The 26,336-nt window shown below is 45.2% G+C and overlaps 1 protein-coding gene across 2 annotated transcripts; it reads left to right on the forward strand.

The window, feature by feature from the left end:
* The first annotated feature begins 210 nt into the window (after positions 1-210).
* L2HGDH (L-2-hydroxyglutarate dehydrogenase) lies at positions 211-26,336 on the forward strand. Of its 2 annotated transcripts, XM_074544115.1 has the most exons (10): positions 211-345; positions 2,296-2,411; positions 5,778-5,929; positions 8,710-8,841; positions 9,439-9,601; positions 10,083-10,117; positions 15,626-15,793; positions 17,398-17,555; positions 23,080-23,211; positions 23,904-26,336. In XM_074544115.1, the coding sequence occupies exons 1-10, from the start codon at positions 269-271 to the stop codon at positions 24,097-24,099; spliced, it is 1,329 nt and encodes a 442-aa protein (XP_074400216.1). In that variant the 5' UTR covers positions 211-268; the 3' UTR covers positions 24,100-26,336. The 2 variants fall into 2 exon arrangements, with proteins under 2 accessions (XP_074400216.1, XP_074400217.1); XM_074544116.1 differs by lacking the exon at positions 8,710-8,841.

Consider the following 26,336-nt stretch of genomic DNA (forward strand, 5'->3'; position numbering starts at 1 on the left):
CTGGTGTTATTTGCGGGGAGGCCGCGCCGCCCTCACGGCCTGAGCGGGGCTGCGAGCCCGGCGGGGCCCACGGCTGCAGGGGGGCCGGCACCGCCCCCGGGCTGCCCCCGGCGCTCAGCGGCCGAACCTTGCCCGGCCGAGCGGAGCAGGAGGGCAGGGGCAGCAGGAGGAGGGGCAGGGGCAGCAGCAGGAGGAGGAGGAGGAGAGGAGAAGAGGAGGGGAGGAGGAGAACACAACGGGCGGCCCCAGCGGTCCCTCCGCCCCCAAGATGGCGGCGGCGCTGAGGGGCCGCGCGGGTCCGGGCGGGGCCCCGGCGCTGTGGCGGCTCCAGAGCCGGCGGCAAAGGTGAGGCCGGGGGGCAGCGGGGCGGGCCCGGCACACACGGACACACACCCGGCACACACCCTCACACACCCACACACACCGGCACACACACCCGCACACACCGGCACACACCCGCGCACACACACCCGCACCCACACCGGCACACACCCGCACACACCCACACACACCGGCACACACCCTCACACACCCGCACACACCGGCACACACCCGCACACACCGGCACACACCGGCACACACCGGCACACACCGGCACACACCCGCACACACCGGCACCGTCCCCTAACCCTGTATCTTCCCTTGTCCCTGTCCGCCTTCCCCTCACCCCTTCCCCTCTCTTCTTACCTTTACTCATCCCCTGTTCCTTTCTGTGAAAAATGCTTGGTTTATGTTTGGCTTTTCGCAAATATTCAAATGAATATTGTATGTGTTGTGTTAGAAAGTGATGCTGTATTAATTCTTTCAAGTAGTGTGTTAAAAATAGTTTTAAGTTATTACAAAATGTCAAAATAGAAGCGATGCTATGTAAGATTTTTTTTTAAAGAAAAGACTCGCAAAGATAGCAGCCACCTGAATGTTTCAGAGAAAGAGAATTTATTGCTCCATTATCAGGAGAAATGAACTTCTTTCTGCCTTGCTCAGGCCTGAAGACGCTGTGAGGATTCAGAGGAAGAAGCTGACACTGCCCAGCCAGAATCCTGTGTTTGAATGGAATTTATGCATCATGGATGAGCTGTATGAATATGCAACAGGCTGTTGCTTTTAAGGGTTAATCCTTTATTAACATGGGTCCTTTTTCAGGCTTATACTGCCCAGAAAAGGTACCCAGACTGCCTATAACTCTTTGTTTCTATTGCCTCATATTGTCCTCATATTGTCCCAATTTGGACATCCAAATTGTCCAAATTATTATTACTCTAATTGTATTCCTATTTTTGTAACATTTTATTACTATTAAACTTTTAAAATTTTAAAAACAAGTGATTGGCGTTTTTCACACTTTCCATATCATTTTCCCCCATCCTTTCCCCCATTCCCTGTCCCTCTCTCCTGTATCCTCTATGTTTGCTATATCACCTTTCCCCATCCCCTTTTCCTCTCTCCTTTATCCCCTATATTCTCTTTAGCCACTTCCCCTATATCCTTTATCTGCCATCTCTATCCTTTCCCCCTTTACATTATTAATCACCCCTACCCCCTTTTCTCGATCTTGTTTTCCTCTCCCCTATATCCCCTTTATTCCTTATATCTCCTTTTATATCCCTTTTCCCTGTCCTTTCCCCTTTCCCCTATCCCCACCCTTTTCCTCTTCCCTGTTTGTGAAAAAACGCCAGACACTTGTTTTTAAAATTTTAAAAGTGTAATAGTAATAAAATTGTTATAAAAATAGTAATACAATTAAAGTAATAATAGTTTGGGCAATTTGGTTTAAGACAATATGAGACAATAGAGACAAAGAGTTATGGACAGTTTGGGTACAGAAGCCTGAAAAAGGCCCCACGTTAACAGAGGATTAACCCTTAAAAGCACCAGCCTGTTGCATATTCATACAGCTCATCCATGGTGCATAAATTCCATTCAAACACAGGATTCTGGCTGGGCAGTGTCAGCTTCTTCCTCTGGATCCTAAATGGCATCATTCTGCCCAAGTGAGGCAGGAAGAAGTTCATTTCTTCTGATAATGGAGCAATAAATTCTCTTTTTTTGAAATATTCAGGTGTCCTGTGGCTGCTATCTGGTGTGAGTCCTTTCTTTAAAAAAAAGTTTCCTACATAGCACAGTTTCTATTTTAACATTTTGTTATAACTTAAAACTATATTTAACACACTGCTTAAGAGAATTAACACAGCATCACTTTCTAACACAACACATACAACATTCATCTGAATATTTCCGAAAAGCCAATCACAAAATACGGGTTTTTCACACCGTCCCTTGTCGCTGTCCCCGCAGCTCGTTCGACGTGGCCGTGGTGGGTGCGGGGATCGTGGGCCTGGCCGCGGCCCGGGAGCTGCTGCAGCGCCACCCCTCGCTGGCCTTGGCCGTGCTGGAGAAGGAGCAGGAGCCGGGTAGGGAGCGGGACAGGGACCGGGAGCCAGGGGAGGCTGTGCCCGAGTGTCCGGTTTTTGGCTGTTTGGATGGCCTGGAAAGGCCCGGGGTGGCCTTGGGGCAGCCCGCGTATCAAAGGACGAGAAGAGGCTTCAGTTCTTCTTTCGGTCTTTATGTTTATTAATTGTTTATCTAAAAGATTTTCTTTCGGCCCGACAGAGCTCTGCTCAGCAGCCAGCCATGAGCACACTCACCTATCTTTATACCCAAAGTTACGTGTACAATATTTATCATTTTTCCCCAATCCTTTTTATTCTTATTGTCCGGTGCACTTTCAGTAATGACCAATCCCAAAGTGCCACCATCACCACAGAAGATGGAGGAGAAGAAGAAGAAGAAGAAGAAGAAGGACAGGACACGCCCCAATTCCTCCATCTTACTTCTCTAAACCCCCCTGTACAGAAATCCTAAACCCTGTGTTTCACTCTCTAATTAACCAATCCCTTCACCATTCACCCCGGTGAAACCCTCCTATCCTCATACAGGTGTCGTCTCCTGTGTGGGATCAAAGTCCAGCCACCAGACACTTCTGGAACATTCCAGGGCTCCCGAGCCCTCCAAGGGTGCTCTCGGTGACACCTCAGTCCTGAGGTGCTGAGATCCCACACCCGAGGATGCTCTGCCACAGCCTCAGCTCCCCGTGGGTGTCTGTGTGCAGGGAGCAGGGGCTGGGGACAGCAGCTGCCCTTGGTGTTGATGGGTGATGGATTTCCCATTTCCAGGCCAGGTTTTACAGGGCTTGGAGCAGCCTGGGATAGTGGGAGGTGTCCCTGAGCGTGGCAGGGGTGGGATGGGGTCATCTCTTTAGTGGTGATCTCTAAAGTCCCTTCCATCCCAAACCATCCTGGAATTCTGTGCTGGCTCTCACAGAATCCCTGAGTTAGGAGAGACCTTCAGGATCATGGAGTCCCACCCAGCCCCAACAGCTCAGCTCACCCTGGCACCCAGTGCCACATCCAGGCTTTGTTAAACACCCCCAGGGATGGGGACTGCACCACCTCCCTGGGCAGCCATTCCAGAACTTTGTCACCCTTTCTGTAAAAAACTTTTTCCTCATATCCAACCTGTATTTCCCTTGGTGCAGCTTGAGACTGCATGTCAGTGCCAAGGCTCTCCCCTAACAGGGATTTCTTCCACCCTTCTCCCAGGGACTGTCCCTCAGCAGAGTTTCATCATCAGTGCTTCTCTGCTGGGGCTGCAGATTGGGAATTTTGAGTTTAAAACTCCTGTGCAAGGTGCACTGGGACTACTGGGGCTGCAGATTGGGAATTTTAAATTTAAAACTCCTGTGCCAGGTGCACTGTGACTGCTGGGGCTGCAGATTGGGAATTTTGAGTTAAAATCTCCTGTGCAAGCTGCAGTGTGACTGCTGGGGCTGCAGACTGGGAATTTTAAATTTAAAACTCCTGTTCAAGCTGCAGTGGGACTGCTGGGGCTGCAGATTGGGAATTTTGAGTTAAAATCTCCTGTGCAAGGTGCAGTGGGACTGCTGGGGCTGCAGATTGGGAATTTTAAATTTAAAACTCCTGTTCAAGCTGCAGTGGGACTGCTGGGGCTGCAGATTGGGAATTTTAAATTTAAAACTCCTGTTCAAGCTGCAGTGGGACTGCTGGGGTTGCAGATTGGGAATTTTGAGTTAAAATCTCCTGTGCAAGGTGCAGTGGGACTGCTGGGGCTGCAGATTGGGAATTTTGAGTTAAAATCTCCTGTGCAAGCTGCAGTGTGACTGCTGGGGCTGCAGATTGGGAATTTTTAATTTAAAACTCCTGTGCAAGCTGCAGTGGGACTGCTGGGGCTGCAGATTGGGAATTTTGAGTTAAAATCTCCTGTGCAAGGTGCAGTGGGACTGCTGGGGCTGCAGATTGGGAATTTTGAGTTAAAATCTCCTGTGCAAAGTGCAGTGGGACTGCTGGGGCTGCAGATTGGGAATTTTGAGTTAAAATCTCCTGTGCAAGGTGCAGTGGGACTGCTGGGGCTGCAGATTGGGAATTTTGAGTTTAAAACTCCTGTGGAAGCTGCAGTGGGACTGCTGGGGCTGCAGATTGGGAATTTTAAATTTAAAATTCCTGTGCAAGGTGCACTGTGACTGCTGGGGCTGCAGATTGGGAATTTGGGGTTAAAATCTCCTGTGCAAGGTGCAATGAGACTGCTGGGGCTGTAGATTGGGAATTTTAAATTTAAATCTCCTGTGCAAGCTGCAGTGGGACTGCTGGGGCTGCAGACTGGGAATTTTGAGTTAAAATCTCCTGTGCAAAGTGCACTGTGACTGCTGGGGCTGCAGATTGGGAATTTTGAGTTTAAAACTCCTGTGCAAGGTGCACTGTGACTGCTGGGGCTGCAGATTGGGAATTTTAAATTTAAAACTTGTGTTCAAGCTGCAGTGGGACTGCTGGGGCTGCAGATTGGGAATTTTAAATTTAAAACTTCTGTTCAAGCTGCAGTGGGACTGCTGGGGCTGCACATTGGGAATTTTAAATTTAAATCTCCTGTGCAAGCTGCAGTGGGACTGCTGGGGCTGCAGCAGCTCAGGAATGGCAGGAGAGAGGATGAGGGGGAATAACCAGGATAAGGAATAGTGCAGCTTGTGGGAGGGCACAGGCAGGTCCTGCATGGAGCTGGCAGAATCCCAAGGGAGAAACAGCAGCTCCAAACAGGACCTGTGAGCCCAAAATCTTGTCTGAAATAGCTCCATCAGCCTATGGAAATACTGGGATAAAAATGACATTTTATCCCCAAGACACACAGCTGTGGGAGTGCCAAGCAGGAAGGACCTTTGGGCATCCACACCTTAAAGAGGGAGAGGAACCTGACCAAATTACTTCAGTAAAAGTATTTATGGTATTTTTCAGCTCTATTTTATCTATTTGCAAAGAGGAAATAGCAACCTAATCCAGTTCACAAATACTCAAAAATCCTCCCAGGCCTGCCAGCACGTCCAAAGGAATTGTGGATTGGACAGATACTATGTTGGATGAGGTCCTGAGAGATGCATTTCGTTGTAAAAATTGGATTTTAAAATTGAATTTCAGCCTGTTTTGATTGATTGGTTTGTTCTTGAAGGAAAAATTTGTTGTTTTAGGGTTTTTTTCCCCTGTTGGTCCAACACTGTGCAGGCTGTGATGGATTATCATTAACCAGGGCTGGCTGTGTCAGGGTTTCTGTGCCCTTTTGAGGCCAGGGGAGGAATTAATTGTGCTGTCCTTTCACCTCATCATGTCTTATAAAGCTGATTTAAGGCAGAACCTCAGTTAACTCCTGTTTCTGACAGCAGGAGTGGTTAAGTGGGAACAGCTGAGTTCTAACAATGTGTTTTCCTTTCTCCTCAGCCCACCACCAGAGTGGCCACAACAGTGGTGTGATCCACAGTGGGATTTACTACACCCCTGGCTCCCTGAAGGCCAAGCTGTGCGTGCAGGGGGCAGCCCTGTGCTACAGATACTGTGACCAGAAGGGCATTCCCTACAAGCAGTGTGGCAAGGTACAGCAGCTCTGGGAGTCCCTGCCTCACCCTGCAGGCTGAGCCTCTGTGGTGTGTGCTGCCAGGCCTTGCTTGTGGGTTTTCTCCTCGCTCTCTGAGTTACAGATGATTTTGTACATAAATGTGTGTAATGTCCATAATCCCCTCCTGCCCCCAGATCATCCCTGTCAGTTTGAGAGGAGGTTTTTCATGATCTCCCCACCCTGTCTTCATGCTCTGAGCCATTTTTAATTCAAGAAGGTTTTTCATGATCTCCCCGCCCTGTCTTCATGCTCTGAGCCATTTTTAATTCAAGAAGGTTTTTCATGATCTCCCCGCCCTGTCTCCATGCTCTGAGCCATTTTTAATTCAAGAAGGTTTTTCATGATCTCCCCACCCTGTCTCCATGCTCTGAGCCATTTTTAATTCAGTGTCTTTGGTGCAATGTGAGCACCAGGGCTGGGCAGAGCATGCCAGGTGTGGTCAGGCTCAGTGGAAACAGAATTCTGTCTCCATTTCCCAGTGTTCCTAACACTCACTTCAGGTTTTCCACCTCTCCCTGGGCATTGAGCTGCTGTTGCCACAGGTCTCTCTGTCCTGACCCCAAGGCCCTGAGGGATAAATTGGAATTCCAGGGTTTTTCTCAGAGCTGTCCATGCTGCCTGTGCTGCCAGGCTGGGCACAGGGTGGCCCTGAGGGATAAATTGGAATTCCAGGGTTTTCTGCCTGTGCTGCCAGGCTGGGCACAGGGTGGCCCTGAGGGATAAATTTGAATTCCAGGATTTTCTCGGAGCTGTCTGTGCTGCCAGGCTGGGCACAGGGTGGCCCTGAGGGATAAATTTGAATTCCAGGGTTTTTCTCGGAGCTGTCCATGCTCCCTGTGCTGCCAGGCTGGGCACAGGGTGGCCCTGAGGGATAAATTTGAATTCCAGGATTTTCTCGGAGCTGTCTGTGCTGCCAGGCTGGGCACAGGGTGGCACTGAGGGATAAATTGGAATTCCAGGGTTTTCTGCCTGTGCTGCCAGGCTGGGCACAGGGTGGCCCTGAGGGATAAATTGGAATTCCAGGGTTTTCTGCCTGTGCTGCCAGGCTGGGCACAGGGTGGCCCTGAGGGATAAATTTGAATTCCAGGGTTTTTCCCGGAGCTGTCCATGCTGCCTGTGCTGCCAGGCTGGGCACAGGGTGGCACTGTGGCTCTGTGCAGCAGCACCCCTGAGGGGACAGCCTGCTCAGAGCTGTCCCCAGGGGCTCAGCTGGAGCCTGGGGCAACTGAATTTGTATTTTGTACCAAGGTGTGCATCTCCACTGGAGCACAGATACTTGCATGTATATACCTGGCAAAAACCAACAGTAAGGTCAGGACTAAGACTTTTGTCCTTGGGTGTGTTTGACAACCATCTTGACATCTTCAGTATCATGCTTTTTATGAGCTACAAGAACCTAAAATTTGGTGGATGATTGGTTGATGATTTATGATCATGGTTTATATTTTTGCAGGGTGGCAGCAGGAGCAGGGCAGGGCCTGTCCCCTGTGCTGGCACTGCTGGGCCACCTCCAGTGCTGGGGACAGCTCTGGGCTCCTCCCAGCAAAGCCACAGCAGGGGCTGGAGCTGTCCAGGGAAGGGAATGGAGCTGGGAAGGGTCTGGAGCTCCAGGAGAGGCTGAGGGAGCTGGAAGGGGCTGGAGAATCCCTGAGGAGCTGGGCAGGGGCTGCAGAATCCCTGAGGAGCCGGGCAGGGCCTGCAGAATCCCTGAGGGAGCCGGGCAGGGGCTGCAGAATCCCTGAGGGAGCCGGGCAGGGCCTGCAGAATCCCTGAGGGAGCTGGAAGGGGCTGCAGAATCCCTGAGGAGCCGGGCAGGGCCTGCACAATCCCTGAGGGAGCCGGGCAGGCCTCACCTGGAGCAAAGGAGGCCCAAGGGCCCTTGTGGCTCTGCACAGCTCCTGCCAGGAGGGGACACAGGGACAGGAGCAGAGGGAAGGGCCTCAGGTTGCACTGTGAAGCTTTAGGTTTGGTATTTATTGGGGAAATTCCTTCATGGAAAGGTTTGTCCAGCCCTGGCAGTGCTGGGCTCCCCATCCCTGGAGGGATTGAAAGTCCCTGTGGATGTGGCACTTGGGGACACGGGGCAGGGGTGGCCCTGGCAGTGCTGAGGGATCAGTTGGGCTCTCAGAGAGCTTTTCCAACCTCAATAATTCCACAATTCCATGGCACTCCCTGGCAGCTCATTCCAGGGGAGATGATGGTAGAGCTTCCCCAGATTTCCCTGGAGCAGCCCCAGGCTTGGAGAGCTTTCCCTGGGAGGTGCCAGAGCTGAGCAGGATCCTGGGCTGTGCAGGCCCAGGGGATTCTGTCTGCATTTATCTCCTCAGGTAGCTGTGGACAGAGTCCTTGGTTAAATGAAACTGGTACAATTCCACTCAGGCCATGTCAGAACATGTCCCCACTCTCTTATCAAAGCTCTTGGATTTTCATACATCTTGGGTTCAGTTCATTTTGCTTCTGAAAGCATCCCAGTGGTTCTTCAAATTCAAATTCTCTTCCCTCACACGAAGACTTGTAGTCTCAGTCTGCTTCTGGCAAATATTGTCAATTGATTGTAACTCAAACTACAGTTTAGCATTTCTTTTTTAATTCTCTGTGCTATATTAATGCCTCCTCAGCAACAGAATTCTGTGCAGTGAATGGCACAACCATTCTTCACGCCTGGGTTCATTGCTCACTCACTCCCTGCTGCCTGTGCCTGATGCCAGCTTTGCCCTGCTCTGCTCTGCTCACTGCTGTGCCTTTGTTCCTCCCCAGCTGATTGTGGCTGTGGAGCAGGATGAGATCCCCAGGCTCAGAGCTCTGTACGAGAGGGGGCTGCAGAACAATGTCCCAGGGCTGAAACTCATCGGGGCCAAGGAGATCCAGGAGAAGGAGCCCTTCTGCAGGGTAAGGGCTTGCCATCCTTCTCTTGACCTTGTAGGAGCTGTTTCTCAGGTGAAAACATCTTTTAATTTAACACATTTAGTAAATTTTAACCATTTCTAAAATTCAATTTAACACAATTTAACAAATGCTTTTCTGGCCTTGAGCTCCAAGTTGAGAAGAGCCTGGAAGTTCCTTCCCATCCATAAAAGTGGTTTTGGATCAGGCCCATTTCAGTGAGGTTGTTATTGTAGCACTTCTCAGCCTGTTTATTTTCCCAGCAGGAGGAACGTGTGGAGTTTGTGGAACACAGATTTGTTATTGATTATTCTGCCTTTGTTTGGAAGGGGAAGCTGGATGTGAATTCCCTGTGCTGTTTCAGCTGGCAGCTGTGACACTCAGGAGTGGCTGTAGATTATACAGAGAGAAACTTTCTGGAAAATAATATTTTCATTTTCCCTGTAAACATTTTGGATCTGCTCCCTAAAACACCCTTGGAGTGTTCCAGCTCCAGCTGAGCACATGGTGGGGACAGCAGCACTCCCTTCCTATGGCCCTGCAGGTATTCCCAATGCAAATATTCCAATTTTCACTTTTCCTCTGTGTCTCCAACCCTGCCAGGGACTGATGGCCCTGGACTCTCCCTACACTGGCATTGTGGATTACAAACAAGTGGCCCAGTCCTATGCCAGGGATTTCCAGGAGGCAGGGGGCACAATCCTCACTGGCTTTGAGGTCACTGACATGGACATGGCCAGAGAAAGTCCTGCACAAAGTGAAGATGGTAAGGCTGCAATTTTTATTTTTTTCCCCCCCTCCATTTACTGCAAAGATTTTGTTCAAATTTAAACATTTAAACATTTCTGAATTTTTCTGTCTCCTGGGGATGAGAAAAAATGAAAAATTTTCTTAGTGAGAGCATTCAGCAAACTCACTTGGGGTTTTTTTGCAGGCAGGTGACCCTTCAGCTGAAACAAGTGAGAGTCAAATGGAGAAATGTTGTTCTCTCTTAAAATCAGATTTATCTGAATCTTGCATGTTCATTCTCGTGATAGTGATTTTCCTTATCCTGAAATCTATGCTGGCACACAGAGGGAAGAATAAAGCCCCTATTAATTAATAAATCCAGACATGTCCAACAATTTAATGGTGACCAGAGGTGTTCTTACATAGCTTGGAAGATATTCCAGAGGAGAATTCCTTCCTGTTCTGTCAGCTCTCTGGTGCCTGTTGCAGTAATTCCCTCTCTTGTAATTCCATTTCAGGGCTGAAATACCCAGTCATTGTCAGGAGCAAAAAGGTAAGGCTGGAAAAGAAGTTCTCATTCCTTCTCCTTTTCAGATTTATTTTTCTTGTGAATTAATAATTTTAAAAAAATAAAATTAAGGATTTGCTGTTCAGCAACATGACCAATTTGATAAAACAACTGCAACCAGTTATTAACAATGAGGGTGTTCAAATAAATAATTAATAATAATAATGATAATGATGTAAAATATTAAACTATAACTGACATTTAGCATCCCTTATCTGCTTTATTTGCACAATCTGATGCTGACACTTCCAGGAACTCTTTTATGACTCGTCCATCTGCTGACAAACACCAATTTTCATGTTTGCTTTTGGGCTCTGGCATCCACAAAGTGATAAGGAGGCTTTTGGCACCATTTTATTCTCATTTTATTATCATTTTATTCTCATTTTATTATGATTTTCTCCTCAGAGCTGTGCTTGTACCCCTTCCCCTTCAGGAGGGAATTTCTGCCACAAAAACACCTCCACAGCCCCTCTGCTCATTTGTAATTTAATTCTGCTGCTTTTTTTCTCATATTTTTTGCACTTTCATTAAAAAGCAGCTTCCAAAATCTGTTAAAATTTTTTCCTCCAAATACTGGGGTTTTTTTACACCAAATACTGGAATTTTTTTACACCAAATACTGGGGTTTTTCCATGCAAATATTTTTCAGTTGGAAAAAAAAATAATTTTTAAAAGCAGGTACTAAGCTAAATAAATAGATAATAATTTTTGATTTTTATTTATTTCTTTATTTAGATGGTAAAGGTGTTTAATATTTAGCAGTTCTCCACACATTTATAGCTGTTCCCACCCTGTGGGGTCAAATCATTGAACATCCTTATTTAACTTATTTAAATATGTTAATTTAAAAAAAAATAAATTAAATAATTTTTATTTATTTAAATAAATGCCTGTGGGGTTTTTTTTCTGGGTGTTTTTTTTAGTGATGCGTTTTTGGTTTTTTTTATAAGTAAATAGTTTTTAATAAGTTAAATAAATTTTATTCGTTTAAATAAGTGCCTGTGCGTTTTCCTGGGCATTTTTTAGAAGTTATATAGAATTTTATGTGGGTTTTTTTTAAATAAATAATTAATTTTTTAATTTTAAATTTTTAATTAATAAATTTTATTTATTTATTTATTTTATTTTCTTGGTGTTTTTTGTTCCCCAGGGGCAGGAGGTGTCCTGTCCCTAAATGCATTTATTTATTTATTAAATAATTTTTATTTATGTAATATTTAAGTATATTAATATATTTATTTAATTTATTTCTTTATTTAATATAATATTGAAATATTTAAAGATTTAAATAAATATTACTCTTTTTTTAATAAATTTTATTTATTTAGATAAATACCTGTGGATTTTCCTGGGTGTTTTACTTAGCTGATAAACAGAATTTTGATCTGTTTTTTAATATAAGTCCAATAAATGTTATTGATTGAATTTTATTGATTTATTTATTGAGTAATTTAATTTTTTGGTGTATTTTGTCCCCAGGGGCAGGAGGTGTCCTGTCCCTAAATTCCTTTATTTATTTATTAAATAATTTTTATTTATTTCATATTTAAGTATATTAATATAGTTCTTTATTTAATATTTTTATTTAATATAATATTTAAACATTTAAATATTTAAATAAATATTAATTTTAAAATAAATTTTATTTGTTTAAATAAATGCTGGGGGGGGTTTCTTAGCCGATAAACAGAATTTTGATCTGTTTTTTTTTTCTATAAGTCTAATAAACGTTATTGATTGAATTTTATTGATTTATTTATTGATTAATTTAATTTTTTGGTGTATTTTGTCCCCAGGGGCAGGAGGTGTCCTGTCCCTAAATTTATTTATTTATTAAATACATTTTATTTATTTAATATGAAATTTATTTAATATTTAAGTATATTAATATATTTATTTATTTGATATATTCATTTAATATACTATTTAAATATTTAAATATTTAAATAAATGTTAATTTATTTAAATTTTTAAAAATACATTTTATTTAGATAAATGCCTGTGGTGTTTTCCTGGGTGTTTTTCTTAGCCGATAAACACAATTTTGATGTGTTTTTTTTTCTATAAGTCCAATAAACATTATTGATTGAATTTTATTGATTTATTTACTGATTAATTGAATTTTCTGTGTTTTTCCCCCAGGGGCAGGAGGTGTCCTGTCATTAAATTTATTTATTTATTAAATAAATTTTATTCATTTAATATTAAATTTATTTAACATTTAGGTATATTAATATATTTCTTTATTTAATATATTTATTTCATTTATTTCTTTATTTAATATAATATTTACATATTTAAATAAATATTAAATTTATTTACAATTTTATTTTTAAATAAATTTTATTTATTTAGATAAATGCCCGTGGGTTTTCCTGGGTGTTTTACTTAGCCGATAAACAGAATTTTGATCTGTTTTTTTAATGCAAGTCCAATAAATGTTATTGATTGAGTTTTATTTATTTATTTATTTATTTAATTTTCTTGATGTTTTTTATTCCCCAGGGGCAGGAGGTGTCCTGTCCCTACATTTATTCATTTATTAGATAAATCAATTTTATTTATTTAATATGAAATTCATTTAATATTTTAATATATTAATATATTTATTTATTTGATATATTCATTTAATATAATATTTAAATATTTAAATATTTAAATATTTAAATAAATATTAATTTATTTAAATTTTTTAAGATAAATTTTATTCATTGAGATAAATGCCTGTGGTGTTTTCCTGGGTGTTTTTCTTAGCCGATAAACAGAATTTTGATGTGTTTTTTTCCTATACATTAAATAAACGTTATTGATTGAATTTTATTTATTTATTTATTTTATTTACTTGGTACTTTTTGTTCCCCAGGGGCAGGAGGTGTCCTGTCCCTAAATTTATTTATTTATTAAATAAATTTTATTTATTTAAAATGAAATTTATTTAATATTAACTATATTAATATATTTATTATAATATTTAAATATTTAAATAAATATTAAATTTATTTAATTTTTAAAATAAATTTTATTTATTTAAATAAATGCGGGGGGGGGTCCTGGGTGTTTTTCTTAGCCGATAAACAGAATATTGATCTGTTTTTTAATATAAGTCCAATAAACGTTATTGATTGAATTTTATTTATTGATTTATTGATAATTTGTCCCTAAATTTATTTATTTATTAAATAAATTTTATTTCTTTAATATGATATTTATATACTATTTAAGTATATTAATATATTTATTTATTTAGTATATTTATTTTATTTATTTCTTTATTTAATATAATATTGAAATATTTAAAGATTTAAATAAATATTACACTTTTTTTAATAAATTTTATTTATTTAGATAAATGCCTGTGGTGTTTTCCTGGGTGTTTTTCTTAGCCGATAAATAGAATTTTGATCTGGTTTTTAATATAAGTCAAATAAACGTTATTGATTGAATTTTATTGATTTATGTATTGATTAATTGAATTTTCTTGGTGTTTTTTCCCCCAGGGGCAGGAGGTGTCCTGACCCTGAATTTATTTATTTAATATGAAATTCATTTAATATTTAAATATAATGTTATTTATTTAATATGAAATTCGTTTAGTATTTAAATATATGAATATATTTAAATATTTAATATATTTATTTAAATTTTTTAAAATAAATTTTATTTATTTAGATAAATGCCTGTGGTGTTTTCCTGGGTGTTTTTCTTAGCCGATAAACAGAATTTTGATCTGTTTTTTTTTCTATAAGTCCAATAAATGTTATTGATTGAATTTTATTTATTATTTATTAATTTAATTTTCTTGATGTTTTTTATTCCCCAGGGGCAGGAGGTGTCCTGTCCCTAAATTCATTTATTTATTAGATAAATAAAATTTATTTATTTAAATATATGCTGGGGGTTGGGTTTCCTGGGTGTTTTTCTTAGCCGATAAACAGAATTTTGATGTGTTTTTTTTAATATAAGTCCAATAAATGTTATTGATTGAATTTTATTGATTTATTTAATTAATTTTTTGGTGTGTTTTGTTCACAGGGGCAGGAGGTCTCCTGTCCCTAAATTCATTTATTTATTTATTAAATAATTTTTATTTATTTAATATTTAAGTATATTAATATATTTCTTTATTTAATATATTTATTCAATATATGTATTTATTTAATATAATATATAAACATTTAAATATTTAAATAAATATTCATTTTAAAAATAAATTTTATTTGTTTAAATAAATGCCAGGGGGGTGTTTCTTAGCCTATAAACAGAATTTTGATGTGTTTTTTTTTCTATAAGTCCAATAAACGTTATTGATTGAATTTTATTGATTTATTTACTGATTAATTTAATTTTCTTGGTGTTTTTTGTCCCCCAGGGGCTGGAGGTGTCGTGTCCCTAAATTTATTCATTTATTAGATAAATACATTTTATTTATTTATTTATTTATTTATTTATTTATTTATTTATTTAATTTTCTTGGTGTTTTTTGTCCCCAAGGGGCAGGAGGTGTCCTGCCCCTACATTTATTCATTTATTAGATAAATAAATTTTATTTATTTAATATGAAATTCATTTAATATTTTAATATATTTATATATTTATTTATTTGATATATTCATTTAATATACTATTTAAATATTTAAATAAATATTAATTTATTTAAATTTTTAAAAATACATTTTATTTAGATAAATGCCTGTGGGGTTTTCCTGGGTGTTTTACTTAGCCAATAAACAGAATTTTGATCTGTTTTTTTCCTATAAGTAAAATAAACGTTATTGCTTGAATTTTATTGATTTATTTATTGATTAATTTAATTTTTTGGTGTATTTTGTCCCCCAGGGGCAGGAGGTGTCCTGACCCTGAATTCATTTATTTATTAAATAAATTTTATTTAATATTAAATTTATTTAATATTTAATATATTACTATATTTATTTAATCTAATATTTGAATATTTAAATATATATTAATTTTTAAAAATAAATTTTATTTATTTAAATAAATGCCGTGGGGGGGGGGGGTTCCTGGGTGTTTTTCTTAGCCGATAAATAGAATTTTGATCTGGTTTTTTTTTAATGTATAATAAAATGTTATTGATTTATTTACTGATTAATTTAATTTTCTTGGTGTTTTTTTTCCCCAGGGGCAGGAGGTGTCCTGACCCTGAATTCATTTATTTATTAGATAAATAAATTTTATTTATTTAATATGAAATTCATTTAATATTTAAATATATTAATATATTTAAATATTTAATATATTTATTTATTATAATATTTAAATATTATATTAAATAAATATTAATTAATTTAATTTTAAAATAAATTTTATTTATTTAAATAAATGCCGGGGGGGGGGGGGTCCTGGTTGTTTTTCTTAGCCGATAAACAGAATTTTGATCTGTTTTTTTTCTATAAGTCCAATAAACATTATTGATTGAATTTTATTGATTTATTTACTGATTAATTGAATTTTCTGTGTGTTTTCCCCCAGGGGCAGGAGGTGTCGTGCGGGCACATCGTGACCTGCGCAGGGCTGCACTCCGACCGCCTGGCGCGGCTCAGCGGCTGCAGCCCCCAGCCCAGGATCGTCCCTTTCCGGGGGGATTATCTGCTCCTCAAGCCACAAAAATCTTATTTGGTCAAAGGAAATATTTATCCAGTGAGTGCCCCTGCTCTGTGTGCCCTGAGAGCTGCTGAAATGCAGGAAAAAGGAAAAATTCTGTGGTTGTTTCTGCACACACGTGGGTGGAGGTTGGGTTGGTTTGGGACAGGACACTTGGCTTTTGTTCATTTTTTGTTCATTTTTTTTTTTTGTTAATTGAAGAAAACATGGAAGTACCACATAGGAAGTTATTGCCAGTTGTTTCATTTATGGATTTATTTTTGGGGTTTTTTTTTACTTAATAGAGAAAAAAGGAATATCACATTGCCACACATCCAGAAAACTGTAAATTATTTCTATATGTGCTAAAATGAATCTGTAGTGAGGGAGAGGTGGCAGTGAATTATTATTTATTATTTAATAATTATAACAGTCTATTTTATAATTATAATTATAATTATAATTATAATTATAATTATAATTATAATTATAATTATATAAACAATCTGTGTTTATATAATTATAATTATAATTATAATTATATAAACACAGATTGTTTAATCTCTTTATTGATAATCTGTGTTAATAAAAAGTGTTGAATGCACCCTCAGGAAATTCCCAGGTGGCACTGGAGGTTTTCCCAACCCCAGGGATTCTGGGATAAATTATTGATAAAGGATTTTCATCTTTTGTGCCAATACCCAACACTCAGCTTTAGGCATTCTCCTCTCAACCTCATTTTTGAATTAGCTGAATTTGTCATTAAAAATAGGTGTGGGAGAAAAGAAAACAACCTTTCCACACCTAAACCAGACAAATAATGGGATGAAGAGCAGCAATCCCAGACAGAAAATGAATTACACAGCAAGTGGAGAGAATTGCTAGGGCAGCATTTTGGCCAATTCTGCCCATTTAAATACTGATTTTCTGAATAGGAGATTGGCTTTGGATCTTTGGGAAAGCTGGAATGCTGGGCATTGCTGTTTGTCTGATCTCACCTGGGAATGATTCAGGACCCTGTCTTGGGATGGGAGGGAGGAAGTGGAACAAAAAAAACCCCATTTATTTGGTTTATTATTTATATAGCATTATTATTTATTATTATTTTATTTTATTTATTTATTTTTTATTATATTATTTTATTTATTTATTATTATTATCTATTATTATTTATTATTTATTATTACTATTATTATTTATTATTTATTTATTATTTATTATTATTATTTATTATTATTTATTTATTATTATTATCTATTATTATTTATTATTATTATCTATTATATTATTTTATTTATTTATTATTATTAGCATTATTAGCACTATTAGCATTATTATTAGCATTAACCTGCTAAGTTCAGGCTGCTTTGTACACACAGTAAGGGTTTCTGATATTTTGTATTTTTTGTTGCTGCTGGTGAATCTCATCAGGGTGTTGTTGATTTATATCCTGAGAAATCATGTGGATTTTTTTCCCTCCCTGTTATTTGTTTTCCTTTCCCCTAAAACTCAGCTTTACCTTTAATTAACGCCATGCCACAGCTGCACAATTAACCAGCAACAATTAACCAGCTCAGAGCCAGTGCTGAGCTCGTGTGACTCCGAGTTTTGTTGCTGTGCTGGGAAACCAGATGGGGAATTTCACTGCTGTGCCATTGCAGGTGCCCAACCCTCGGTTCCCATTCCTGGGCTTCCATTTCACTCCCAGGATGGATGGCAGTGTCTGGCTTGGCCCTAATGCAGTGCTGGCCTTTAAGAGAGAGGGCTACAAACCCCTGGACTTCAGCCCTGGGGACTTCCTGGATGCTGTCACCTACAGGTAATGGTGCCTTGTGTTTGTGTTTGTGTCTGCTCTTGGGGAGGTGTGACCATGGCAGCCCCTTCCTGCCCAAATCCTGCTTTTCCCACCTTTCTGGGGTGTTTGTGCTGATGAGGGTGAACTTCCCCAAGGCATTTGGCTTTGAGTGGTCTCAAAATTGGGTTTTGTGCCAGGACATGTCTCAGCCAGGCTGGGAGTGTGGCTGCTGCACTGAGATAACTTAATCAACCCAGACAGCATCAGGAAATACCTGCCCAGGGTGCTGGGGGAGAGAAGGGCTGGGAGAGAGAGATGGGAGTGTTCCCTGGAGAGGAGAAAGCTCCAGGGAGAGCTGGGAATGTTCATCTGGAGAGGAGAAAGCTCCAGGGAGAGCTGGGAATGTTCATCCCTGGAGAAGGAGAAAGCTCCAGGGAGAGCTGGGAATGTTCATCCCTGGAGAAGGAGAAAGCTCCAGGGAGAGAGCTGGGAATGTTCATCCCTGGAGAGGAGAAAGCTCCAGGGAGAGAGCTGGGAATGTTCATCCCTGGAGAGGAGAAAGCTCCAGGGAGAGAGCTGGGAATGTTCATCCCTGGAGAGGAGAAAGCTCCAGGGAGAGAGCTGGGAATGTTCATCCCTGGAGAGGAGAAAGCTCCAGGGAGAGCTGGGAATGTTCCCCTGGAGAAGGAGAAAGCTCCAGGGAGAGCTGGGAATGTTCATCCTGGAGAAGGAGAAAGCTCCAGGGAGAGCTGGGAATGTTCATCCTGGAGAAGGAGAAAGCTCCAGGGAGAGCTGGGAATGTTCATCCCTGGAGAGGAGAAAGCTCCAGGGAGAGCTGGGAATGTTCATCCTGGAGAAGGAGAAAGCTCCAGGGAGAGCTGGGAATGTTCATCCTGGAGAAGGAGAAAGCTCCAGGGAGAGCTGGGAATGTTCATCCTGGAGAAGGAGAAAGCTCCAGGGAGAGCTGGGAATGTTCATCCTGGAGAAGGAGAAAGCTCCAGGGAGAGCTGGGAATGTTCATCCCTGGAGAGGAGGAGAAAGCTCCAGGGAGAGAGCTGGGAATGTTCATCCCTGGAGAGGAGGAGAAAGCTCCAGGGAGAGAGCTGGGAATGTTCATCCCTGGAGAGGAGAAAGCTCCAGGCAGAGCTGGGAATGTTCATCCCTGGAGAAGGAGAAAGCTCCAGGCAGAGCTGGGAATGTTCATCCCTGGAGAAGGAGAAAGCTCCAGGGAGAGCTGGGAATGTTCATCCCTGGAGAGGAGAAAGCTCCAGGGAGAGCTGGGAATGTTCATCCTGGAGAAGGAGAAAGCTCCAGGGAGAGCTGGGAATGTTCATCTGGAGAAGGAGAAAGCTCCAGGGAGAGCTGGGAGTGTTCCCTGGAGAGGAGAAAGCTCCAGGGAGAGCTGGGAATGTTCATCCCTGGAGAGGAGAAAGCTCCAGGGAGAGCTGGGAATGTTCATCCCTGGAGAGGAGAAAGCTCCAGGGAGAGCTGGGAATGTTCATCCCTGGAGAGGAGGAGAAAGCTCCAGGGAGAGCTGGGAATGTTCATCCCTGGAGAGGAGGAGAAAGCTCCAGGGAGAGCTGGGAATGTTCATCCCTGGAGAGGAGAAAGCTCCAGGGAGAGAGCTGGGAATGTTCATCCCTGGAGAGGAGAAAGCTCCAGGGAGAGCTGGGAATGTTCATCCCTGGAGAAGGAGAAAGCTCCAGGGAGAGCTGGGAATGTTCATCCCTGGAGAAGGAGAAAGCTCCAGGGAGAGAGCTGGGAATGTTCATCCCTGGAGAAGGAGAAAGCTCCAGGGAGAGAGCTGGGAATGTTCATCCCTGGAGAAGGAGAAAGCTCCAGGGAGAGCTGGGAATGTTCATCCCTGGAGAAGGAGAAAGCTCCAGGGAGAGAGCTGGGAATGTTCATCCCTGGAGAAGGAGAAAGCTCCAGGGAGAGAGCTGGGAATGTTCATCCCTGGAGAGGAGAAAGCTCCAGGGAGAGAGCTGGGAATGTTCATCCCTGGAGAGGAGGAGAAAGCTCCAGGGAGAGAGCTGGGAATGTTCATCCCTGGAGAGGAGGAGAAAGCTCCAGGGAGAGAGCTGGGAATGTTCATCCCTGGAGAGGAGGAGAAAGCTCCAGGGAGAGAGCTGGGAATGTTCATCCTGGAGAGGAGGAGAAAGCTCCAGGGAGAGCTGGGAATGTTCATCCTGGAGAGGAGGAGAAAGCTCCAGGGAGAGAGCTGGGAATGTTCATCCTGGAGAGGAGGAGAAAGCTCCAGGGAGAGAGCTGGGAATGTTCATCCTGGAGAGGAGGAGAAAGCTCCAGGGAGAGAGCTGGGAATGTTCATCCTGGAGAGGAGGAGAAAGCTCCAGGGAGAGAGCTGGGAATGTTCATCCTGGAGAGGAGAAAGCTCCAGGGAGAGCTGGGAATGTTCATCCTGGAGAGGAGAAAGCTCCAGGGAGAGCTGGGAATGTTCATCCTGGAGAAGGAGAAAGCTCCAGGGAGAGCTGGGAATGTTCATCCCTGGAGAGGAGGAGAAAGCTCCAGGGAGAGCTGGGAATGTTCATCCCTGGAGAGGAGAAAGCTCCAGGGAGAGAGCTGGGAATGTTCATCCCTGGAGAGGAGAAAGCTCCAGGGAGAGCTGGGAATGTTCAGCCTGGAGAGGAGGAGAAAGCTCCAGGGAGAGCTGGGAATGTTCATCCTGGAGAGGAGAAAGCTCCAGGGAGAGCTGGGAATGTTCATCCTGGAGAAGGAGAAAGCTCCAGGGAGAGCTGGGAATGTTCATCCCTGGAGAGGAGGAGAAAGCTCCAGGGAGAGCTGGGAATGTTCATCCCTGGAGAGGAGAAAGCTCCAGGGAGAGAGCTGGGAATGTTCATCCCTGGAGAGGAGAAAGCTCCAGGGAGAGCTGGGAATGTTCAGCCTGGAGAGGAGGAGAAAGCTCCAGGGAGAGCTGGGAATGTTCATCCTGGAGAAGGAGAAAGCTCCAGGGAGAGCTGGGAATGTTCATCCCTGGAGAGGAGGAGAAAGCTCCAGGGAGAGAGCTGGGAATGTTCATCCCTGGAGAGGAGGAGAAAGCTCCAGGGAGAGCTGGGAATGTTCATCCTGGAGAAGGAGAAAGCTCCAGGGAGAGCTGGGAATGTTCATCCTGGAGAAGGAGAAAGCTCCAGGGAGAGCTGGGAATGTTCATCCCTGGAGAGGAGAAAGCTCCAGGGAGAGCTGGGAATGTTCATCCTGGAGAAGGAGAAAGCTCCAGGGAGAGCTGGGAATGTTCATCCCTGGAGAGGAGAAAGCTCCAGGGAGAGCTGGGAATGTTCATCCCTGGAGAGGAGAAAGCTCCAGGGAGAGCTGGGAATGTTCATCCCTGGAGAGGAGAAAGCTCCAGGGAGAGCTGGGAATGTTCATCCCTGGAGAGGAGAAAGCTCCAGGGAGAGCTGGGAATGTTCATCCCTGGAGAGGAGAAAGCTCCAGGGAGAGCTGGGAATGTTCATCCCTGGAGAGGAGAAAGCTCCAGGGAGAGCTGGGAATGTTCATCCCTGGAGAGGAGAAAGCTCCAGGGAGAGCTGGGAATGTTCATCCCTGGAGAGGAGAAAGCTCCAGGGAGAGCTGGGAATGTTCATCCCTGGAGAGGAGAAAGCTCCAGGGAGAGCTGGGAATGTTCATCCCTGGAGAGGAGAAAGCTCCAGGGAGAGCTGGGAATGTTCATCCCTGGAGAAGGAGAAAGCTCCAGGGAGAGAGCTGGGAATGTTCATCCCTGGAGAAGGAGAAAGCTCCAGGGAGAGCTGGGAATGTTCATCCCTGGAGAAGGAGAAAGCTCCAGGGAGAGCTGGGAATGTTCAATCCTGGAGAAGGAGAAAGCTCCAGGGAGAGCTGGGAATGTTCATCCCTGGAGAAGGAGAAAGCTCCAGGGAGAGCTGGGAATGTTCATCCCTGGAGAAGGAGAAAGCTCCAGGGAGAGCTGGGAATGTTCAATCCTGGAGAAGGAGAAAGCTCCAGGGAGAGCTGGGAATGTTCATCCCTGGAGAAGGAGAAAGCTCCAGGGAGAGCTGGGAATGTTCAATCCTGGAGAAGGAGAAAGCTCCAGGGAGAGCTGGGAATGTTCATCCCTGGAGAAGGAGAAAGCTCCAGGGAGAGCTGGGAATGTTCAATCCTGGAGAAGGAGAAAGCTCCAGGGAGAGCTGGGAATGTTCATCCCTGGAGAGGAGAAAGCTCCAGGGAGAGCTGGGAATGTTCATCCCTGGAGAGGAGAAAGCTCCAGGGAGAGCTGGGAATGTTCAATCCTGGAGAAGGAGAAAGCTCCAGGGAGAGCTGGGAATGTTCATCCCTGGAGAGGAGAAAGCTCCAGGGAGAGCTGGGAATGTTCATCCTGGAGAAGGAGAAAGCTCCAGGGAGAGCTGGGAATGTTCATCCCTGGAGAGGAGGAGAAAGCTCCAGGGAGAGCTGGGAATGTTCATCCTGGAGAAGGAGAAAGCTCCAGGGAGAGCTGGGAATGTTCATCCTGGAGAAGGAGAAAGCTCCAGGGAGAGCTGGGAATGTTCATCCCTGGAGAGGAGAAAGCTCCAGGGAGAGCTGGGAATGTTCATCCCTGGAGAGGAGAAAGCTCCAGGGAGAGCTGGGAATGTTCATCCCTGGAGAGGAGAAAGCTCCAGGGAGAGCTGGGAATGTTCATCCCTGGAGAGGAGAAAGCTCCAGGGAGAGAGCTGGGAATGTTCATCCCTGGAGAGGAGAAGGCTCCAGGGAGAGCTCAGAGCCCCTGGCAGGGCCTGAAGGGACAGAAGTTGTTGCTGTTGGTGCCATCCAGGTTCAGGAATTGATCAAATCCTCACATTTTAGGGGGAAAAACAGCTGGGGTTTGATTAAACCCACAGGATCAAGGAGCTGTTCCACAGGAAAGAGCTGAAAACCAGGAAGGATGGGCACTGGGAGAGCTGGGAAAAGGGGAATTGGATCCAAGGGTGAGGCAATTCCAGGAATTCTGTGCAGGAGTTACCTCCCAGGATCCAAAATGGTTCAAAAATGCACCTCTGCTGGGGAAACAGGATAACTGGGAATGCTCACATGGAGAAGGGAAGGATCCAGGGGGACCTGAGAGCCCCTGGCAGGGCCTGGAGGGGCTCCAGGAGAGCTGGAGAGGGGCTGGGGACAAGGGATGGAGGGACAGGAGCCAGGGAATGGCTCCCAGTGCCAGAGGGCAGGGATGGATGGGAGATTGGGAATTGGGAATTGCCAGAGCAGCTGTGGCTGCCCCTGGATCCCTGCAGTGCCCAGACCAGGATGGACATTGGGACAGTGGGAGGTGTCCCTGCCCAGGTTGCTCCAAGCCCATCAGGTCCTGGGACACCTCCAGGACTGGAATTCAGAATTCATTCAGCACCACAGCTCTGTGAGCAAGGTTTGGTGGAGCAGAGAAGGACAAAAGTTCATTTCTCAAACGCAGAGCATGATGTGTTCCTGACTTTGGCAGTGGGAGCTGTGCCCTGCAGTTGCATTTGCTGCCTCCTGCAGCTGCAGCTGGTGCATTTGAGGCAGGTTTTCCCTCAGTGCAGCTGTTTCTCCCTTTTGTCCACAGTGGGCTGTGGAAGCTGGTGCTGAGGAACGTGTCCTACGGCCTGGGGGAGCTGTACAGAGCCTTCTCCCTCAGTGCCCAGGTCAGGCAGCTGCAGAGGTTCATCCCTGAGCTCACCACCAATGATGTTCTCAGGTAAAGGAAGCCAATTCTCTTGGGAAATCTCCTGTTTGAAAAGCAGAAAACATGTCAGGGGTTTGGTCCCTTCCTCCACCAAAATGTGATGCAGAAGCTTGGGGGTCCCAGCACAGGGAGGTCCTGGAGCTCCTCACTCCAGGGGAGGCACCAGGATGATCTGGAGCAGCTCTGCTGGGAGGAAAGGCTGAGAATGTTGGGATTGTTCAGCCTGGAGAAGAGAAGAGAAGCTCTGGGGTGGCCTCACCGTGGCCTTGCAGTACCTGAGGAGATCCCACAGGAAGATGGAGAGGGACGGGCAGGACAAGGGGGAACGGCCTGACAGGGCAGGGTTGGGTGGGAGATTGGGAATTGGGAATTCCTGGCTGGGCTGGAATTGCCAGAGCAGCTGTGGCTGCCCCTGGATCCCTGGCAGTGCCCAAGACCAGGCTGGACAGGGCTTGGAGCAGCCTGGGACAGTGGGAGGCGTCCCTGCCATGGCAGGGGTGGCACTGGGTGGGCTTTAAGGTCACAGTGTGGCCACCTCAATGATCCCATGACTGTCAGATACCCCCACTCTGCCTTTGGAGTGTTAAAATTCCCCCAAAATGCTTTGTCTCCCCTCCCTGCCCTCCTCACTGTCTCCCACCTCCCCACAGGAATTCCTTCCCTGACTCAGAACATTTTCCTCCTGCTCCTCCTTGTTTCTGCAGGGGTCCCTCAGGTGTGAGAGCCCAGGCCCTGGACAGTGAGGGCAATCTGGTGGATGACTTTGTGTTTGATGGGGGCTCAGGGCCCGTGGGCAGCAGGATCCTGCACGTCAGGAACGCTCCCTCCCCTGCTGCCACCTCCTCCCTGGCCATCGCCGCCGCCATCGCCGACGAGGCACAGCGCCGCTTCCAGCTCTGACCCGGCAGGAACCCGGCAGGAACCCGGCAGGAACCCAGCAGGAACCAGGCAGGAACCCAGCAGGAACCCAGCAGGAACCTGGCAGGAACCCGGCAGGAACCCAGCAGGAACCCAGCAGGAACCCAGCAGGAACCCAGCAGGAACCAGGCAGGAACCCAGCAGGAACCCGGCAGGAACCCGGCAGGAACCAGGCAGGAACCCGGCAGGAACCTGGCAGGAACCCAGAAGGAACCAGGCAGGAACCCAGCAGGAACCCAGCAGGAACCCAGCAGGAACCCAGCAGGAACCCGGCAGGAACCCAGAAGGAACCAGGCAGGAACCAGGCAGGAACCCAGCAGGAACCCAGCAGGAACCCAGAAGGAACCAGGCAGGAACCCAGCAGGAACCCGGCAGGAACCAGGCAGGAACCCTGCAGGAACCCAGCAGGAACCCAGCAGGAACCCAGCAGGAACCCGGCAGGAACCCGGCAGGAACCCAGCAGGAACCCAGCAGGAACCCAGCAGGAACCAGGCAGGAACCCAGCAGGAACCCAGCAGGAACCAGGCAGGAACCCTGGCACTGCTCCTGAGGGACACACAGCCACCAGGCAGCGTGCTGTGCCCACTCTGTGCCCACTCTGTGGTGAGGAAGGTTTGGCCATGGAGCAGGAGCAGCCATGGCAGGCTGTGCAGCACAGGCACAGCAGGCTGGGATCCCTCTGTGCTGGGATCTCTCTGTGCTGGGATCCCTCTGTGCTGGGATCTCTCTGTGTGTGCTGGGATCTCTCTGTGCTGGGATCCTTCCCTGTGCTGGGATCCCTCTGTGCTGGGATCTCTCTGTGCTGGGATCTCTCTCTGTGTGCTGGGATCTCTCTGTGCTGGGATCCCTCTGTGCTGGAATCTCTCTCTGTGCTGGGATCCCTCCCTGTGCTGGGATCTCTCTGTGCTGGGATCCCTCTCTGCTGGGATCTCTCTGTGCTGGGATCCCTCTGTGCTGGGATCTCTCTGTGCTGGGATCTCTCTGTGCTGGGATCTCTCCCTGTGCTGGGATCCCTCTCTGTGCTGGGATCTCTCTGTGCTGGGATCTCTCTGTGCTGGGATCCCTCTGTGCTGGGATCTCTCTCTGTGCTGGGATCTCTCTGTGCTGGGATCCCTCTGTGTGCTGGGATCCCTCTGTGTGCTGGGATCCCTCTGTGTGCTGGGATCCCTCTGTGCTGGGATCTCTGTCTGTGCTGGGATCCCTCTGTGTGCTGGGATCTCTCTGTGCTGGGATCCCTCTGTGCTGGGATCTCCCTGTGCTGGGATCTCTCTGTGTGCTGGGATCTCTCTGTGCTGGGATCTCCCTGTGCTGGGATCTCTCTCTGTGCTGGGATCTCTCTCTGTGCTGGGATCTCTCTCTGTGCTGGGATCCCTCTGTGTGCTGGGATCCCTCTGTGTGCTGGGATCCCTCTGTGCTGGGATCTCTGTCTGTGCTGGGATCCCTCTGTGTGCTGGGATCTCTCTGTGCTGGGATCTCTCTGTGTGCTGGGATCTCTCTGTGCTGGGATCTCTCTGTGCTGGGATCTCTCTGTGCTGGGATCTCTCTCTGTGCTGGGATCTCTCTGTGCTGGGATCTCTCTGTGCTGGGATCCCTCTGTGTGCTGGGATCTCTCTGTGCTGGGATCTCTCTGTGCTGGGATCTCTCTGAGCTGGGATCTCTCTCTCTGCTGGGATCTCTCTGTGCTGGGATCCCTCTGTGTGTTGGGATCCCTCTGTGCTGGGATCCCTCTGTGCTGGGATCTCTCTGTGCTGGGATCCCTCTGTGCTGGGATCCCTCTGTGCTGGGATCTCTCTGTGCTGGGATCCCTCTGTGCTGGGATCCCTCTGTGCTGGGCCCAATCCCTCTGTGCTGGGCCCAATCCCTCTGTGCTGGGATCCTTCTGTGCTGGGATCTCTCTGTGCTGGGATCTCTCTGTGCTGGGATCTCTCTCCCTGTGCTGGGATCTCCCTGTGCTGGGATCTCTCTCTGTGCTGGGATCTCTCTTTGCTGGGATTTTCCTCCTGGATTTGCCCTGGCTGTGCTCACAGTGCTGCCTCCTCTGAGGGGGCTGACAAGCCACGGGCACGGTGGCTCTGATGCCACTGAATTTGGGTTTGAATTTGAATTTGCAGCCCTCAGGATGGCATGGAGGCAATGGAACAGCAGGATAAACCCTGCTGGAACAGCAGGATAAACCCCTGATGTGGAATTAAAGGCTTTGGCAGAGATTGAGAACCATA

Source organism: Zonotrichia albicollis, chromosome 6 (genome assembly GCF_047830755.1).
Source record: "Zonotrichia albicollis isolate bZonAlb1 chromosome 6, bZonAlb1.hap1, whole genome shotgun sequence".
Classification (NCBI taxonomy): domain Eukaryota; kingdom Metazoa; phylum Chordata; class Aves; order Passeriformes; family Passerellidae; genus Zonotrichia; species Zonotrichia albicollis.

What these genes read in the sequence shown, in the direction of transcription:
- L2HGDH (XM_074544115.1), top strand. Translation starts at nt 269, where the DNA reads ATGGCGGCGGCGCTGAGGGGCCGCGCGGGTCCGGGCGGGGCCCCGGCG. An exon ending in CTCCAGAGCCGGCGGCAAAG is followed by an intron (nt 346 to 2,295) that starts GTGAGGCCGGGG and finishes CTGTCCCCGCAG; the next exon opens with CTCGTTCGACGTGGCCGTGG. An exon ending in TCAAAGGAAATATTTATCCA is followed by an intron (nt 15,794 to 17,397) that starts GTGAGTGCCCCT and finishes GTGCCATTGCAG; the next exon opens with GTGCCCAACCCTCGGTTCCC.